This window comes from Equus przewalskii, chromosome 1 (genome assembly GCF_037783145.1).
Source record: "Equus przewalskii isolate Varuska chromosome 1, EquPr2, whole genome shotgun sequence".
Lineage (NCBI taxonomy): Eukaryota > Metazoa > Chordata > Mammalia > Perissodactyla > Equidae > Equus > Equus przewalskii.
In genome coordinates, this window is record NC_091831.1 from 151,573,356 (window position 1) to 151,593,117 (window position 19,762).

The window sequence follows — 19,762 nt, forward strand, 5'->3', positions numbered from 1 at the left end:
AAAAAGAACAAAGAGGCTTTAAGCTTCCAACTTGGGGACATGATTCCCTTCCTCCCACACCCCTCCAATCGAAAAGCAGCAGATACAATAATTACATTAGTTTTTATGTGGAAAAATCTTACTTCTGAATAACTTGTGACATTATCACAGTATGTACAGTTTACTGCTGGTTTCTTTTCCACTTTTGAGGGCCAAATTTTAAAACCTTGTTCGTAAAAAGGAGATGGGGCCTTTGCCGGAGAACTCGGATACCCTCTCAGAACATGTCATGTCAGGCCACCAGGGAGAAGGGACAGGAAATGCAAGTACCTCCATTATTTTGTAATTTATTTGTGCATTCTCATCATAGATTTGTTTAATGTCAAACAAACAAATCCTCGACAAGGGCCTAACAAGGTTTTCCATATCTATGCAGAGAAACGTCATTTATTCCTAAAGGATAAAAAGCAGTTTAGAGCAGGCTGTGAAAAGCGCTTTGAACAACAGTTTTGTTTAAAATGAGTGTGTGTGTATCAACACAAGAGCAGTGGTTTCAAATCATTGTTTCACCCACAAAACCTGCATGATGAATTCCACGCTGAAAGAGAAGTTTACCTGATACCTCCTCACCATTTCATCTTCTTCCTCTTTCTTCTTTTGTTTAATACAACCCACAACAGAGTTAAAATCCATACGTTTGGACCCAACATGTTTGTGTCCTTCAAAAGGAAAGGCAGCGGGCAGATTTTTCCAAACCTTCTCAGGTACAAAACGAACAAGGTACTAATGGCATATTTAGTCTTTTGAAAGAACCAAGCAACGCATATAACCTCAAGGTGTTTATACAAGTTACATTTTTTATTAATATTTCCAAACTCACCTATTCAACATGATAAAAGTTATTATGTTCTGTCGACATGGGGGCAAATATTTTACTAAATACATTTTTGGGGATAGATTAATCTTTAACTTCCCAAAAGGTAGGTTTATAATGAATTTATTGATGTTTTGCTATAGATTGCAATTTGATTTGTAGCATAAAAAGTCACTAAATTAGAGTGAACAAATACAAAATTTCCTTTATTTTGCTTATTTGAAAATCATCCTAGGTTTATTTCTGGTACACTTAATTCATTCAAAGCTGAAGATTTCCTATGCCTAAATTATTTGAGTGTTATGTAATATGTGGTATAAAATGCAGATATAAAGCAGTGTACAGAATGTGCTTTTAAAATATTCTCTCATAAAAATACTGACTACCATACACACTGACAACCAGCCATGTTTAAAAATAAATGCTGGCACTGAGCTTTGATCCCCTAAGCCCCCGGCCCAAAGAAAAAGTGTGGTTTCCAGACACAATGTAACTAATACTTTTAAATGAGATAAATGGGAAATGTTTGGTGTTCAAGTAAGTATTATAAGAAGAGGAAATTCTCATCAAGTATATTTTTTCAGCTTGGCTCAGTGCCATATTAGTCAGGAAGCCGTAAAGACTGGACAAAACTAGCAGGCAGCACAGGCCACCACTGGGGTCTCCTTGGAGCCCTGCAGGTGAGAGAGAAAATTCAGGTTCAGCCTTCACGTCTTGAGCTTTGCTGGGATTGTGCTAGATTATTCCATGACGGTAACGTAACACTGGGTGTCTGTGAGTGCACATGAAGAGAATGGGGGAGGGAGAGAGAAATGAACGGAGGCTTAGAAAGAAAAGAAGAAGGTGATTCGGTAACTGGCAGGAGAATTGAAAAATCACACCTTTCAGTCTCCACATTTTTTCTTTTGTTCAGTATACAAGGAGAAACCATCCGGAAGGAAGAAAGATTATGACTATCTATAAACTAACTGTTTGACAGAGACAGAAATGCTGATAATGAGTGGGTTGTGTCTGTAGTTCTTGGCTGTCCGCATCAGCAAGGGATGAAGGAAAACAGAAACTCTTGATATGTTTGTCTAAAGAGGCAGTGGTGTGAGCACGGGCTGCAAGAGTTCAGCCGAAGTTCAAGGCAGATGTTGCCAGGAGTTTACGCGGCAGGAAAGTAAAATTGCTTCCGGATTCACCTTTTCCGCCCAGCTTCTCTTCCAGGATCATCAGGGTCAAGCTACGCCATGGCATAAGGTGACAATGTCCGTGGGGAAACAGGCTTTGAGCAGGATGCCCCTGTCGCGGTTACAGTCCAGCTCCTGGATAAATCCGTACCAGTAGATGACTAAGCCTGGCCCAAACCTGCAAAAACACGAGCAAATAACATACACAGAGGGCATCGATGTGGTTCCAGAGAAAGGCAGTCTTTGAAGCACTGATAAAATGATTACACGACTTCATTGCACAGTTTTTGGTTCAGTTGCTACGATTATGACTGAAAGTAGCTGAACTTACACCAAAGAGCTTATTTAATACAACTGTTACCACGTTGGATGGAACTGTTACCTTTCTTTCAAGAAACCTGAAGTATTTCAGAGACATGCACCCCCCTAATTCCCTCTCAGTCTGAGCTCAGGCCCATGTGACCACTTAGTTGATGAAAGATAAAACCAGAATCGAAACAGCGGCGAGCTGGGGAACACAGGCATCGAATTCAGTCTCTTAACATTTAGAGGTATCTTTTAAAAATTACAGTTACCTATTTTCAACTAAGGAAAAGAAAAGAATGTTTGAAAAATAATTTAAAAAATGGAACAGTTCAAGGTCCTCTTCTGGCTATGATGCTCCATTCACATATTAACAGGGACCGAAGGCCCTTCTCTCATCCATTCTTTCTAGTCTTTAAAAAAAAAAATTCACGTGACAACTAGGATCCCTCAAAGAGACCCTCTCCCTGATCCTTCATTCTCTGCACCACAACCTCTAAGTGCGAGGACGGCATGAAATTTGGTCATGGGTTCTTATCATGAAAATGAGAAATAACATCACAGACTTGTGAAAAAGTATAGACAGAGGCAGGCTTAAAACGTCAGTATTTCTGAATTGTGCCTCAGCAGTATCTCCAGTTTGGTTAGCAGCAGACTCAGGAAGTAGTCCTAGAGACGACTTCGCCCATCAGGAAGTTGAGACCTCTAGGCTGGGTTCATAAAGATGTAATCACTATCAATCACCATGCACACAGAGATGTTTTGCACATCAGTTTCACGTTTTTCCTACCGAGAGTACTTAATTAAAGGGCAGCACTACTTTGGGTGTCATGTTGCAGGAATTTTACAGTGAAATCATAAATTATGAATGTTGGGTTAGTAAAAGGATGTCTAAAAACAGAACTGCTTTCTGTATTCTGACATTACAGCAGGCTGAACCACTCTAGGCCAAAAAACTTTTCCTTCTATGATTTATTGTATGCTGTGGTGTACTTGCCAAAACTAACAGTACAGGATGGGCTGCAAGATACTGTATGTACAGGAACAAGTTCAACTAGATGTCATGGAACGGTTTATTTGGGGATTCACATGAGTAGGGTAGCCAAGTCGTATGCAAGATTAATTAAAACTTTTTGCATCCCTTCCATGCAGGGACAGAACCACGACATGGCAACTCATCAGCTGACCTTGTTCTGGAGGACGCAGGAGCTGTATATGATGAGATGCCTCGCAGTCCAGGTCTTGCAACATTTACCTGAATTCAGGGCTGGCCGCAAATGCTCTCTTCTTCCTCAACATCTCTGAGGAAGAGTTCCCTTTGTGGTCAGAAGAGTCAGGCACCTGTGGCACAGGCTGTGCAGGGCCCCTGGGCTTAAATGCATGCAAGGTGAAGCTCACACCTGGAGAAGATCTTGCTCTCATTTAACCGAGGGTTTCTTAGTAACTTTTAATCACAAACAATTGTCCGCAACTCAACACACACTATTTGGTAGCTTTATTTTACAAAGAGCTCCGTGATTAGTATCGAATGATCTTAGATTTCTCAAAACAAGTCTGGCAAGAGCAGGAAGATCCGTGATTTTGAGGAGCACGTCTGAGAGGCCTCAAACCTTCCCATCAGTGAGGCAACCCTGAGTCACAGCCTCCACAGACCTCGACCTCACGTTAAGCTCAACACATTCCTCCATTTTATTATGCAGCCATTCCGGAGGCCATGATGTTCTTTAGAAAGGCACTACTATTTTCACAAAGGGAGGAAAAAAAATGTGATCTAACCAGTCCTAGAAAAGAACAAAAGAATATATGGGGGTCATAAACAACAAGCCCAGGGTTTTAAAGATTTAATAAAACAAAAACACACATCACCAGCATGGAGAGAGCAAGAGCAGCCTGCACTTTCCCTGAACAGCTAAATCATGAGCCAAAGGACACGAAGCATGACAGCTCTTTACGAAAATGGCATTTTCTAGGCAGAACAGCCAGGCTGGGGAACACCTCAATGCCCAAGAAAATAGACTGGTTTCACTTGTGAGGCAAAAGATGAAATCGAAAACTAGAAAAGGTTTCGCAAGACTGTGAATCGGAACATCTCATGTTGTGGTTTGCGGCCAGGGCTCCCTGAGGGCAGCAACACCATCGATGAACTATTTTCATTATATGTGAGAAGTGAATCCTAACAGGGCTCTACCATCTAAGTCTTTGTTTCTTACATTTTGGATGGAATTATATTAATTTAGGTAATACTAGCTCTTTCATGTGGCTCAAAAGCTCAGATGGACAGTATGTACTTAATTAATTAAAGACAAAGAAAGACAGCTTTTCTTTGTAAATGGAGATTGGTAGACAGAGGCTTTCAAATTATGTGGTCTTTGAATGACAAAAATAGTAGGGGCTTTCGAGGGTGACAAGTCTGCAAATTTAATGGGAGAACATGATCTGGCCTTGTTCCCGATACCTACGTGACTGCATTTCTGAGCTTTCTCCAACAGCTCAGGATCAGAGATTATCAGATGCTGGGAAGATAACCTTTCAGCGCCTTATCTGTTTATGAAGAGGCTGACCACATTAAACAACTTTATATCATCAGTTCCTCGGGTATCGGAACTAACAGAAGGGAATGTTTTGGTTGATAATTTGAAAAACCAAGCAATCCAACTCCAGCATTTCCTTCTGAAAACGGGCAAAACAAGGAGAAAACAGGACCTAGAAAATCTTTATGTAGGTCAAGTACATGCTTGTGGGTTGAGCGATTTCACCTTTTTGATGCCTCTTCCCATTTGTTGTGGCACTACTGGACAAGAATGAGATCATTGGGAAGGCAAACATAACCTTTGTGACCAATAAAAATCAAAGAGATTGTTAACGGCGTTTAAAAGAAAACAGAGTCCCTGGGTCTGAGGGAACGTGCAAAGCAGAGGGTTGGTCTGCTACTGGGGTTGCAGCTCTCTCGACCAGCCGGAGACACTCAGTAACGGGATGTATACGGATATCTGAATTGATTCTGTAAACACATTTCAAGGTTGACTATAATTTTAAGGTTACTATACTCATGGTCAAGTCATAAGATCAAAGACTCCAAATGGATTTTTAAAAACTCCTGTGGAGCAGAGACTGGAATGCAAGTGACTTTTGAACAAGTAATTTTGTTTGCAAATAAAATACAACCAAATTAGCAAAAATAACAAATACCTCTTGAAAAAACGGGAGGTGAAAGTCAAGAGCCATGAAAGACCTTGAGGATACGAAAGACGAAGTTCCCCATAAATAACAACAATCTTATAAATGTGTTTAAATTGTGTTTCTCTGGTTTCCTTCTATTTTAGAGTATTTAGAGAAATTAAATAGGAGATTGTGGAATGAAAGCTGGGTACCCTTTTGTGGGTTTTGTGTCTATCTTTCTCCCAGGGGTTATCTTTCTGTTTCACCATTTGTCTCTTTGCTATATTGTGATCCTGTTGAGGGCAAAGACCATGTTTTATTTGTGTTCATGTCCTCCAGGCCTAGCACAGTGCCTGGTACATAACAGATACCCTCAGGGACAAGATGGAGAACATGGAATTAGTATTAATAAGATCAGATAGCTTTGTACTGGGTACCAAATCAGTGGTAGTCTAGAGCTAGGCATGCTAGCAGGACTTGGTCATTGACATGGCTCCACATTTTTATTAGTGCTCAGGCTGGGCACACTAAGGGCATGCTTACAGATCATACTGTTAGTAATAATAACAGTTATAACAATATTAATTTTAACACTTTCATTGCACTTACTATGTGCTAGACACTGATCAATCCATTTAGTTCTCAGGTCAACTCCATGAGGTAGGTACAATTATTGTCCCCATTCTACAAGTAAGGAAACTGAGGCACAGAGTAAGTAAGTATCTTGCCAAAGGTCTCATAGCTAAAAAGTGGAGGAACCCATTTTGGAACCCAGGCAGTCTAGCTGTAGGGTCTGTGACTGTCTCACTATGATGCAGCAATTAGTCTACTAAACAGGGTGACCCAGTATTAGACTTGAACCAGAAAGAGGGAGGAAATGCCCTCTGCACTGCTTAGAGCATGCCTAGAGTGTCTGGGAGGGTTCTGGTGTCATATTTTAGGAGAATATCTCTAGTCTGGAACTGATCCTGAGGAGAACTCCAGGATATTTGAGGAACTGTGAGAATAACAAAGTATGTGTGACCTAGAAATGAGCACTTAGGGTGGTAATAGGCTCATTCACCTTTTTCTGATTCTCAGGGTGCTCTTAGCAGAAGAGATCAGATTCATGCTGTAGCTCTTAAGCATAGACTTAGGGAACATTTGAAAGTAACAAGAATCAGGTTTTGATTCAACATGAGTAACAATCACTGAGTGACAGCTTGGAAGTGGATCTTTCCTCAATCAAACCCTCAGATGAGACCACATCTGGGTCTCATACCTTGAATGCAGTCTGTGAGAGATGGTGAAAAAGAGGACCCAGTTAAGCTATGCCCATATTCCTGATGCACAGAAAAAGTGAGACAACAAATGTGTGTTATTTTAAGTCATTTAGTTTTGGGGTAATTTGTTATCTAGCAATAGATAACTACTATATATGTTATAAATGAAATATACATATATATATATATATATATATGCACTACAGACATGTGTAATCAAATACTATTCTTCCTGTTGGCTATAGATAGACCTTTTTCAGTTACACCTGCACCCATAATTAATAGCAGAAGCGGTTACTGAACGAGATTATCAATAGGTAGCAACTCTTCATCAAAGCAAATCTCAGATATGAAGCGACTGTGTGCTTTCACACTAGCAGAGCTTCTTGGCTCCTAACTTAGACTATAGACCAATGCCCCTCCCTACTGTATAGTTAGGATGCTGGGGTTACCCAAAGAGGTACAGAAATCATATATAAAAATGCAGAATTCTGCATATTTTCTCTAGTTCTGTGGTTTTGGTGTTAAACTTGGTTATTGGGCTTCTGAAGCTACAAATGTGAAGGAGGTGGAGATAGGGGGTGAGAACACTGCCAGTCGAGGTGAGTGACTGCTGACAACCATGGAAGAGACATTTAAAAAACCCCAACTGTGGTAATCCAAGGCTGTGTGGAGTTGGGGCAAACGGGCTTTGTCAACTTCAACAGGTGCTGAGGACAGTCCAGGAAAAAGAGACGCTGGTTACATTTTGTTCAGTTAAAAAAGGCAGTGCAATCTGTAAGATATTTTTAAGAAATTGTCACCAAGAATGTTTTAAAAATGGTACTTCAGCGAGCAAATTCTTAGTTTTCCAGAAAAGTTTCGCTATCCTCAGATAGTCCCTGAGGTTGTCAGATTATGAATGTTGGACAGAAATGGGCTAAGTGATAAATCATGTTTTTCAGCCTAAGGCTTTCTATAACTCTCTCAGAAACTCAGAGGTTGGGTCAGAAAATTTGGGCCCCCAAATTCAGGAAAGACTTGCTTATTCTTTCTAAACTGTAAGAAAAATACCACCCCTTCCTTGCTATGCCTCCACACTATCCTATAATGCAGAAATTACTTGGACGGCATTTTTACTTCTGGAGAAAAGAAATTAACCTTCTATTGTTAGACTTCTCCTTGAGGCACCTTCTTCAGGGGATGCTGAAATGAAAGGCGGGTGCGGGAATTCACAGATTTCCAGTCACACTGATAGATATCATTTTGCTAAGCCAGTCCCAATAACCAACTCCATGGTTGGTTTCCTGAAGCCCATTTAGCTTCTACGTCCTCACAGATTTCAGAGGACCCTTGAGCAGACATATGTCTATGAAGCTGTCTAAATACATATAAAATCATTCCAATCACCAAGAACAAAGAGGTAACTAACATTTACTGCACACTTCTTGTATGGCAGTGTTTCAAGCACTTGTATATGTACAGACTAATTTGATATTCACAAGTACACTAATGATGGGGGGTACTATGATCCCTATTTTACAGATGAAAACACTGAGGCACAAAAGGGGTCAGGCTTTGAACCTAAGCAGTCTGGTCTCTACGGCTTGTGCTTGTAACCACGGCACTGTACTGTCTCTCAGTATGCCTTGTATTTACGGAGCAATTTCTAACAGTGATTCAACTTTGAAAAATATTGACAACACCTGAAAAACAGAGACGAGCAGGGGCCTGGAGGGCAGGTGACAAATCAAAAACCCAGCAGATGAATTGGGATTCACCTGGCTACAAGGAATCATTCTTCCAGTATGAAGTCAATAGTTTCACGCTAAAAAGTTTTTTGTCTAGCTACTTATTTTGACTTAAGTGTCACCACATTTAGGAAGTATATGGAAAAGCAACTTATAATTCGGGTAAAAGAAATTAATATGATTACATGTGAGGGGCGTATTTAAAGCACTTGACAAGCAGGTGGAGGTAAGCTGGGGAATGAGAATTACAGAGTCCCGCATCAAGTTCTGAGGAGAGAAGCGCTTCCCACGGTGAGGGGATTCAGAAGTTATGGGGCAGAATCTAAACACGAGCAAAGAGGAGTAATCCAGAACGCTGCCACAGCCTGTTCATATAAATGGAAATGAACAGCTGGAAGAGGTTACGAGGAAAACTGAGGGAAGCAGCGGGCCTAAGTGAGCGTGTCAGGTGGAGATTTGTTTTCCCAAAAAAGAAGGTTCAGATTTGCTAAACAGGGTTGAGACAGTGAACCCCAAAGGCCTATTTTTGCTCCTAAAATACCTTTAGTATAGAGATGTATCTCATGTTTGTGGCATTAACTTGGCTTATCTATATTTTCGTCTCTATGAGAAAACTACTACATATTTAAAAAAATTCAGTATGCTTTTACATCTCTTTTGGTAATATATATGGATGGCGGCGGGGTTCATATTCTATTACACAATTTGCCTCTCGACATAAAATAAGGGAAAACTCATGAAACTGATCTAATACTGCTCTTCTCAATGAGCTGAATTACCATGATTACATAACAAAGGATTCTCAAGGCACTAGAGTCCTACAGTATAAATCTGGATCAAGTCAATAAAACAAACAATTTTCAACTGAAGAATGACAAGAGGACTGTGGAGTGATTTGATGATTTTAGTCAAGTTTCTTGTTCATGAGGGTCTTCATCAGAGTCAAAACAAAACCTAGTTGTATTGATTCAAATCTTTGTTCCCAACCCAAATCTTTTATTTCAATTCATATGTAAATAGAAAACTTCTCCAAAAAAAGAATAGCAGAGAATCATATATGATTTCCTTTTTTTCCCATTTCGAGTTGCTGTGTGGGGTCTGGGATATCTTCTGAGGATGTGTGTAGACATGTGGCTGTTGGAAGTCAATTGTTTCACCATCAAAAAGACTTGCATGTGGTTTTTATGAAGAATGCATTCTCAAACATACAGTTCAGGACGAAGGAGAAATATAAAACATCTTGTAATTGTTTTAAAATAAACTCTTACACTGTTTGTTTAGTTTTAATCTGCATGTAGTAGATTGGTTATGCACTTGTTAATCACTCTTGTATGTATCTCCAGACAGAGTTGTAAATAACTTTTCAGTCCAAGTAAAATATGCTCACACATGTTTATATGTGAAGTATGTGTGTATTTATGCCTGTGTGTAAATATGTGTACAATAATAATAGATTAGTGATCATGTAATATGGCATCATAAGGTTCTGGCACTACGGTCAATTTCATACACAATGCAAATAGTCTTCTTTTGTAGTATCTAGAGATGAAATAAAAATATAACTTGTTTGTTTCATTTACTTTTTTTGGTTGGCAGGTTTGTGTTTGCAAATTGAAATGACTAAAGAAAGAGAACCCTAGTTATGAATATTCTCATTCAGTTCATGTATCTTGGTTATTAAAAATGCAACTCTATCTCTTTGTAACATGAACTCACTGTCTATAATTTTGAAAAGAGAAAAGAAAAAAGAAAAAATATATTATAAATACTGATTCACTTCAGGCCTTTATGCCATGTAGAAAATAAACAGAAAATACATTATTTTGAAGAAAACTTAAAATGTATATAAATACACAACCACAACCACCTGAAATTCTCCTTGGTGTTTACATAACTCGGCATTTTCATGTCTACATTAAATTGCCTGGAAAAGTGCTTAATTTCCACCTCGCTTTGTCCCATGTTGAATATACTTAGATGCTATACTTACAGTCTTTCCAGCCTATTATAAATATCTTCTCAGAAGAGAAAAAGTGAGATAGCTGGAACAGAAAACAAAGGCAGAGCTATTTCGTCTTTAATCTGTTGTCTTTAATATCTGTTTTCCTGGAAAAACGCTTACTCCTGGCAGTGGGTCAGCCCTGCCACGTTATTAAGAATCTATATACAAGCCTGCATATCCATCCTGTGTAGAGCACAAGTCACAAAAGAAAGGCCCCCCCCACCCTTAACTTGCTTATAACTCAAATTTTAATTCATATTTTAAGTGTAAAATAGAAGTTATCAATTGAATATAAAAAATGCCAAGAGGTCCACAGTAGAACAATTAGAGTAATGATATGGTATTCTAGAAGTCTTCCTAGGAAAGGTGAGTTCTCAGCTAAGTTACATTTATTCATATAATGGCCTTTTTAATTTTCTTCATTATACATTCATTTGTTGATGGGGAGACTGAAGAGTGGCATTAGGGGTCCCGAGAGATGGAAAGGGACGATGGGATCAGAAGCATAATGAGATGATATCCTTGTGAAACTGGAGGATGAGCTCAAGTATGATAGCCTGACTTTCTGTTTTAAATGAGGATGTATGGAGTGGGCAGTACACATATTCAAATGGAAAGGAGAGAGAAATACTAAGTGCAGTGAAAGAAACCAAAACCCTAAAAGTCACAAAGTGCCAAGGTCATGTTTACATTGAAAACATTTAAGTACTAAGAGTGAGAGAACACTTCAGGGGGACCTTGGGTGCAAATCATATCTATCTACCCGGAATTTATACCCCAGCTCTCTTCCAAAAGTTGGGGTAGTTTACAAAACTGGTCGTGTGAATTATTACACGTTTTCTCAGTTATTTCCCCAGGGAAACTTGCCAAAGGCAAACCCATCATTTCAGCTGATTTAGTGCTTGATGCCAGAGAATTTATAATTGATATGACAACCATAATGGATAGTGATCATCGTGGTGGCAAAGCCTGGGCTGACGGGATGATCGCCCATTTTCGTATTCACCGGTTAGTCTACCAGACACTCGCTCTGATAAATTTTGAGGTTATTTCTGAACTTTTCATTTCCAACTTTCTGAATACTAGAAATCAGAAATGTGTTACGGAATAGAAAAGGTTTTCTTATATAATATTGCTTACCCCAAATAGATTTTTTCATGTAGTCTTCTATTATTAGGTAGAGGGGGAATGGGGTCTCTTTTCCTTGGCTGAGTTCTCAAAAGATCACAGGGTAACCCAGAGTTCAGTCAGACATTTATCTCAAGGCACAAAGAGATTTATGGGTTCTGGATATATAAAAGTCTGCTTAAAATAAAAAATCATCAGAAATTTCATCCTTGGCAAAGTCAAATAACTAAAGGATTAAGGCTGATACATGTTTACCCTATAAATCTATCATTAACCAAATGTGACACAATGCTTCAGGTATGTCAGATCTCAACTTGCTCTAAATGGGTAGTTAAAATTTTCTCTTACAATAAATATTTCATGATAAGGAAAATCTCTTTGGCTAACCCACACAGTCCTCAAAAGAAACACTCTCAGTTTTACAGATCCATGAAGGCAAATGCTGGAAAGGAGAGAAGAATTTTAGAAGTTAGAGGGGCTGGCCTGATGGTGCAGCGGTTAAGTCCGCTTCGGTGGCTCAGGGTTCGCTGGTTTGGATTCCGGATGCGAACCTGTGCACTGTTTGTCAAGCCATGCTGTGGCAGGCATCCCACATATAAAGTAGAGGAAGATGGGCACGGTTGTTAGCTCAGGGCCAGTCTTCCTCAGCAAAAAGAGGAGGATTGGCAGCACATGTTAGCTCAGGGCTAATCTTCCTCAAAAAAAAAGAAAAATTAGAAGTTAGAAACGTCTAGGTTGTTGGAAAAAATGGTCAGGTGAGGGAAAACAATAAAAAAATATGGTTTTTAGAAAAAAAAGAAAATATAGATAATCTGGCCTTGCAGCTATCAAACAAACACTTCTAGAATGTAAGCTCCATGAGAGCAGCTTATATCTCAGAGGCACACAGGAGTCAGCCAATAAATCTTGGCTGAGCGGATGTATGAATGCATGAATGAATACCCTACAGAGTCCTGCCTCAGGAGAAGCTAGGAGCACGATCACACATCTGGATAAAAATCCGTTGCTAATAACTCCTCACCAGATAGGGAAGGAAAGTCATTTTGAAAGGTGAGAAAACGAGCCTTAAAGATAGGCCCAAGTCGCACAGTCTGAAGAGCTAGGCCCAGACGATTTGCTATTAGGAATCTGTGCTTTCCAGGCTGTCATGGGGAAGATGACTCTGTGGCTTAAAGCCTGGTGGGAAACAGGAGCACTAGTCCCTGGAAGGGACACTACTGGAGGTTGAGGTGGCGGCTGTGAAAAACGAAGCACTTGGGAGCACACAGGTGGCTCTTGCTTCCTTTAAATACAATCAGTTGAGGTAGGCTTTTGTTTACAGTAGCTTTTATCTAGAAGATAAGGTTGTAAAAACATCAATCAAAATGAAGTAATACTGCTCCTGGCCATATCTCAGCAGGTTCATCTGCTTGATTTCTTCCTCCCTTGCCAAATAGCTTAAGGTGTTTAAGATGAGTGAAGAGATATCAAACTATTAAAGTGAACTGTATTTGCCTATGACACATGGATTTGCACTCATTAAACCACAAATGCCATCCGCACCGTGCCTGGACCATTCCCAGGTTTGGCAGGAGCCTGTCTTCCTCAGTGCTTTACCTTTCAGTAACAAATAAACTCTACAAAATGATCTTGATGCCATTTACAACAGTGCTCCTTTAAGAAAATCAGAGTCTCATGGCTTCTATATGTTGGTGTGAGGCTTTTAATTTATTTATAACTTGCCTTTTCCCCTAAAGAGGCATGCACAACAAAAGAGCAAAACAGAAACAGAAAATTGAGCTCAGGAACGAAGAATACAAATATTCTCACTTTATTGTTAAACTGAACTCTGAAGGTCAACTGTATGGTTACAAAACCTGAAATTTAAGCCCACAAAGATCCCACCTGATTTTATTTTTAAAGGTGTTACTTGGTTAATGCTGGATCTGTACAACAAAGCTCTGAGCCAGCAAAGTTTTCAAATGATGGCGAAACTGTTGCAGGAGTGAAAAGCCACAACACTGGGCCCACTCCAGAGGATAGTCACAAAAAGGGCAGTGAGGTGGACAGACAGGGCCGGAGAGGCACGAGCAGACAGATGTATGGGAGGGGAGCGCAACTGGTGGTCCCTTGGAAACAGCCCTTAATGCTAGACAAGGCTGGCAGGTCATCCTGGGCTAGGTTTAGGTTGTGGTGCAGATCCGCATGGCAGAAAATATCTTATCTGTCATTCTTCAGATTTTGAGTTGCTCTTCCATTCTGGGCTTTCCAATTCTTCTGTTTGATCCCCTACTAAACACAACTAGAGTAAGGCATTCTAGTAAGTGTAATGCTCCTGCAGCTAAGCCATTTCAGACTCTAATCACCTAGCTTCAAAGAATACTAAAATAATACCACAAAATCATACTTATAATAATAACCATAACCATAACAGCAGCTAGCATTTAGTGAACAATCATTATGTGTCAGCTACTCTTCTAAGCTCTTTACATGATTATCTTACTTAAAACAAAAGTCCTATGAGTAGCTAATATTAGTACCTGTATTTTAATCTTCAGAAAACTATTATAAAGTTGTGCTAAGCTGATCATAATGAAGACGATGAATAGAATTAACACACTGAATGCTTACCATGTGCGCAGCACTGTGCTAAACACTTCATATACATTATTTCACTTTATACCTGCACTGAATTCACTAGTTCCATCTTACAAATGAGAAGACTGAGGGGCCAGCCCTGTGGTGTAGTGGTTAAGTTTGGTGCATTCTGCTTTTGTGGCCCAGGTTTGCGGGTTTGGATCCTAGGCGTGGACCTACACCACTCATTAGCCACACTGTGGTGGCGATCCCCATATAACATCGAGGAAGACTGGCACAGATGTTAGCTCAGGACTAATCTTCCTCAGCAAAAAAAAAACAAAAACAAAAAACAAATGAGATTAAGATGTGGAGAGGTGAAGTAACTTACTCACGCAAGAAGAAAAAGCTCAAATGTGGCTGAGATGTGAATCCACATCCTTCACATGCAGAGATCCCTCTCTGAACAGCTATGCTATACTGCATCACATTCTTTGGATTTCCCCACACACTTTTTCATACCCTTAAAACATCACTCCCAAACCCCTCCCCATCCCAATCTCAAGCAAGGCTCCTGCATGTCTAGTTTCAATAGAAATGCTTTACTTAAGCCCTCTTTCATGCTGGACGAGTCCTTCCTCCTCTATAAAATGTGGAGGTGGGAAGACATCACCTTTAAGGCACCTTCCATTGTTAACTTTCTGTGTCTTAGTTCTCCACCTACAAAGCAGGTATAATAGCACTTGTATCCTGGAGTTCCAGGTGGATTTGAGAATAAATAAGCTTCATAACACTTTAATTTGTTTATATGCATTGTTGCCCCACTTTAAAGTTCTGCCCAAGAGTGGAATGGAATAAAGAAACCTTCCCCAGCCTTCCTCCCCTATCCCCAACACATCAGTGGGTAGCTCTAGGTCTGGAAATAAATCCACTGGGAAGAAGACGACTGGGTCAGTCAAGTACTAATTAAGGCAGTACTGGGAAGTACTTCACCAACTTAACCATGGAGAAAACTTAAGATGAAGAACTGAGGGGTAGGAAGTGTGAGTAAACCAGAGTCAAAACATTTCCTACAGGGCCAGCCCCAGGGGCCTAGTGGTGAAGTTCAGCACGCTCCGTTTTGGCGGCCCTGTGTTCGGTTCCCGGGTGCAGACCTACACAAACTCGCCTGTCAGTGGCCATGCTGTGGCAGCAGCTCATTTACAAAAAGAGGAAGATGGGCAACAGATGTTAGCTCAGGGAGAATCTTCCTCAAGGGGAAAAAAAAAACCCAAAAACATTTCCTACTTTTATAACTAGATTAGATGCTTCTTTCTGCCAGAAATCAGGAAAGTCATTTCCCACAATCATTCTTGCCTTTAAAAAGGAAAGCTGATCAGCTTCATGGGGCCAGGAGAAACTCTCCTTCAATGAGACTTGAAGGAAGTGCCTGGTGATGTCAAAGATTTAAATTTTCTTTAAATGTAGGCTCTGGTTCTTAATGACACAACACGACTGTGCCTGTTCCCACATTTAGCCCTCAGGTCACAAGACAAAGAAGAGCTGCACACACAAATTTCAGGGCAGGTCTTGGGATTTCATGGTACCATCCTAAACACATTTCCCGTTAGACCAAGAGCATCTGGAAAAGTCTCACCAAGTGTAATAGTTCATCTTTGTAATAAATGGTTTTAATATTTAAGAAAAGAGAGAGAACATAAAAGGAACAACCTTGAGCATTTTTAACTAATATTTAAAGACTCTGGAAAGAAGACAAAGGAAATTTCTGACTTAGGAGACAAAAGATGGTTGCTGTTTGAGATTGCCCCAAGAAAAAGAACAGAGGAAACTTCTGGGACATTGAGGCTGGCCTTTAAGGCAGATGGAGGGTCATACACACGATGGGTCTTTAGGAAGCCCAGCAGCCAGCACCCATTTCTAAAGCTGGCCTCACCCTTCGTTTTCTTGTGGTTAATGAAGATGCTTTATCAGACAACTGCAGAAAAGAAATATGAGACTCAGGACAGAGAAATTTGTTTTTAAGTAATAGCTGAAGGATCACGTGTGAGTGTGGAAAACGGCAGGGCTGGATTCAAAGGACAGGACACGCTTTAGTAAACTCTGGTTCTATTCTTCAGCTGATGATGGCAGAATGCTTCAGTGTTCCTAAAATACTTTCACCAATTGTACAGTAATATATCTGACTCTCAAAAAAATGCATTCCTTTGACTTGAAACATGAGGAAACTGAGGCTCTCAGAGGTCAAGTGACTTGTTAAGATCACACAGGAGCAAATGACAGCACCTGCACGAACCCAGCCCCACCGCCTTCCTCTAAAGGTGGGCTCTTATCTACCTGCAAAGCTCCCTCTCCTTTTTTTCCTAACTGCAGAACAGGGAGAACACCACCTTCTGCCTTCCCGAAAAGGATGCCATGCTCTGGGGATGCAGGGACACCGCGAACACAGTCCCTGTCTTCCAGCAGCTCTTAGCAGTAAAAGAGACACCAGGTGAAGAGGCAGTGTACAGGAGGAGACAAACACTGGAAGAGAACTGCGCAGAAGGCCCTGCGGGAGCCCAGAGGAGGTCAGGAAAGGCCCTGAGCAGACTGAGGTGACCTTCAAAGTGAGTCTGAAGTCAGGTTCACTGCTGGGTAAGAGAGAGAAGATGCTTCGGGTGGAGGGAGAGGCACACCCAGACAGAGTGGTGAGAAAAAGCATGGGGACTTTTGGGGCAGTGCAGAAAAGGTCAGAGTAAAGGAAGACTGTGGGCACGGCAGAAGATACAGCTGGAAAAGCAGGGGGCAGAGAGGCTGCTGAGGGCGGAGGGCACTCCCAGTTTAGCAGACTATGGCGCTCTGAGGGCTGGGGTGGTGCACAAGTGGAGCCCATCCTGCCAATCCCAGGCGGAGCGCACGCCTGCCCTTCGCCCCGGGGCTATCATCTTTCTTGAAACCCAAACACCCCGGGGTTTGTTTCTGTGTGGAATCTGTGAGCTAAATATTTACTTTGTGCAGGGCCAAAGTATCTACTACAGCTCACTTATTTGGGGGTAAACACATTAAAGAAAAGTATACATTAAAACAAATCTAACCGCCCCCCCCGCCCCCATTTCCACTCCATCCAGAAAAAAGATTGCCATTCAAAAAACTCTGAAAATATACTGAGGGCTCAACTTTCCGGAGTAGGTGGGACAGAGTACATGTATATAAACAGTCACAGCGCAGCTCCACGGGGTTCCTCCAGCTTGTATTCTTTGAGAAGTCCACGGGCACACGGTGACCGGCTGACAGTTTCCTTAGTGAGTTACACAGCAACCTTATTTAACTTAACAGGAGTCATTAGTGAAATTTTATGAAGATAAGGACTTCCAGGAGTGAGTTCCCTTCTGGTTGTTTTTTGATTAAAAGCAAGACAAGGGAGAGCTACCCTGAACCTGTAGTTTTACTTTACAAACTCTGTGGCTCTAAGGTGGCCCCACGAAGGCCAGTGGGGCTGCTGCTGTGGTTTGATTGCATGGAGTTGAAAGCAATCTGTCAGTGTGGAGAGGAGTTACGGAGGTTACTTTAAACATTTAGTTAAGCTTGTGACTGACTGTCTTCTTTTAGAGGCATTCCTGGCTGCAGCCCGCCTCATCCTGGGTGACATAAGACAAGCTATTGAATGAGGTTAGACTGAGGTCCCCGCAGTCAGAGAGCTGGTCCGCCCATGTTGCCATTAGCTGATTAATAGGTGTTTATTTTTAGGGCTTGAACTAACAGGCCATGCTAAGGCCAATGCAAGATGATATTTGAAGTAATCTGTAAGTGCCTCTTGCTTGCAAAAGACCTCACTTTTTGTGCAGTTGTTCACGTAGCTGAAGTCCTTGTCAGACCAGTAAAATTTAATGCTGAAGACAGAGAAACCCCACCCCACTCCATTATAAAAAGGGCCATTGCAAACATAGATCCATTATCGCTATTTAAGGAAACACTTGTTGAAGGAAAAGGGAAGAAAAATATGACCAACTAGTTATGGCAACTGGTTGAGTCCAAACTCTCATTCGACACTAGATATTAAATAATGAAAATTCCTAATACTAGGTCCAATGCCTTGTGTAAATAATAACTAGGTTTGCTATTTATTTATTTATTTTTAAATTATTATTATTATTATTATTATTATTTTTTTTTTAAAGATTTTATTTTTTCCCCTTTCTCCCCAAAGCCCCCCGGCACATAGCTGTATATTCTTTGCTGTGGGTCCCTCCAGTTGTGGCACGCGGGACGCTGCCCCAGTGTGGCCCGATGAGCAGTGCCATGTCCGCGCCCAGGACTCGAACCAACGAAACACTGGGCCGCCTGCAGCGGAGCGCGCGAACCCAACCACTCGGCCACGGGGCCAGCCCCGGTTTGCTATTTATTTTTAAAGAGATATTTATGACTCTCCAGATATATGCTATTATAAAACCTATTTGGATCTATGGAATTAATGTTGATTTATGATTTTAAAGGATTCATAAGCAAAATGGCAAAATGAACTGGACTCTTATTGCCAAACTTCAAGTTTAAAAGGTGTTACAATTACATATTTATATTTGTTTAATGTTTATCTCCTCCACTGGACAGTATGTTCCATGAAGACAAGTATCTTCTCCACTGTATCATTACCTGACATTTAGCGGTGCATAGCACATAGCAGATACTGAATAAATATTTGATGAACAAATGAATGACAGGTAGAAAAGTTATGCAGAGTATCCTTGCACAGCTATTTCGCTTAGGTCTGGTCTAGATCTTGAACCTAACAGCACACTGAATAGTTTGAAAAATAGTGCTATTATTTGCTTTACTTTATAATTTTCCTTTGTTTATCTGACGAGCTTTCCTACAGCCCCAAGCAGGAGAGCCACTCGTGTTGAATGGCACAGTCAGAGGGAAGTTAAAGTTACTGCTTTTCACACTTTCTATTTTTTCTCTCAGGGAGTTTGCTAGAATATTTTTACAGGAAAACGGGCCTGGGACTTTTCCTTTTCAGTTTAAATTTGTCATTTCAACCTTTGTGGCACGCAATGTGACAGCACTGGCACGCCTCCCTTACCTTTTTAGGTTAACACAAATCCACTTTTAGCCATACTTCTGAATGGTGCAACTCTGGGAGAGATGTATTTAGAACTTAGGGCTGGGAAAGCTTGCTGGCAACAGTCCTGATATCCTGCCAAAGTCTGTCCTTGAGGCCGAGGAGCAATTTTATTTAGACTTCATGGAAAGACACTGATGATCTTAAGAGACTAAAGTCTAGTCTCTAAAGTTGTTACACTCACAATTAGATCAGCTAGGCTCCTCAGGGGACACATATGGCAATCTGCCACCACGATTTCCAGAGGGAAGCAACCCTTGTGGCTTTTGTCTATTTCCATGATATATCCAACAGATCAATCACCCAGAGCCCCTGACACATTTATAATGCCCCTTAGGCTTATTTATGGACCAAGCAATGGTTTTACAGAAACAAACGACAGTCACCATTTGAAAGAAGAATTCTTTCATCTCACCCAAGATTATGCACTGGTTCTAGACTGGATGTCTTTGGTAGAACTAAGAGTCTCTGCGTCAAGTTTTGATGACTCTTAACTATAATG

General features: G+C 40.8%; 1 protein-coding gene across 6 annotated transcripts in view; it reads right to left on the reverse strand.

The window, feature by feature from the left end:
• Positions 1-816: 816 nt before the first annotated feature.
• CDIN1 (CDAN1 interacting nuclease 1) overlaps positions 817-19,762 on the reverse strand; it is a 208,345-nt gene continuing 189,399 nt past the window's right edge. For 4 of the 6 annotated variants that reach the window (XM_008522526.2, XM_070625960.1, XM_070625952.1 and 1 more), the window contains exon 11: positions 817-2,203. In XM_008522526.2, coding sequence (XP_008520748.1) covers positions 2,074-2,203 — 130 coding nt within the window. In that variant the 3' untranslated portion in view covers positions 817-2,073. Of the gene's footprint in view, positions 2,204-6,095; positions 6,187-13,403; positions 13,891-19,762 lie in introns of those variants that run through there. The other 2 variants (XM_070625938.1, XM_008522527.2) reach the window with 2 other exon arrangements.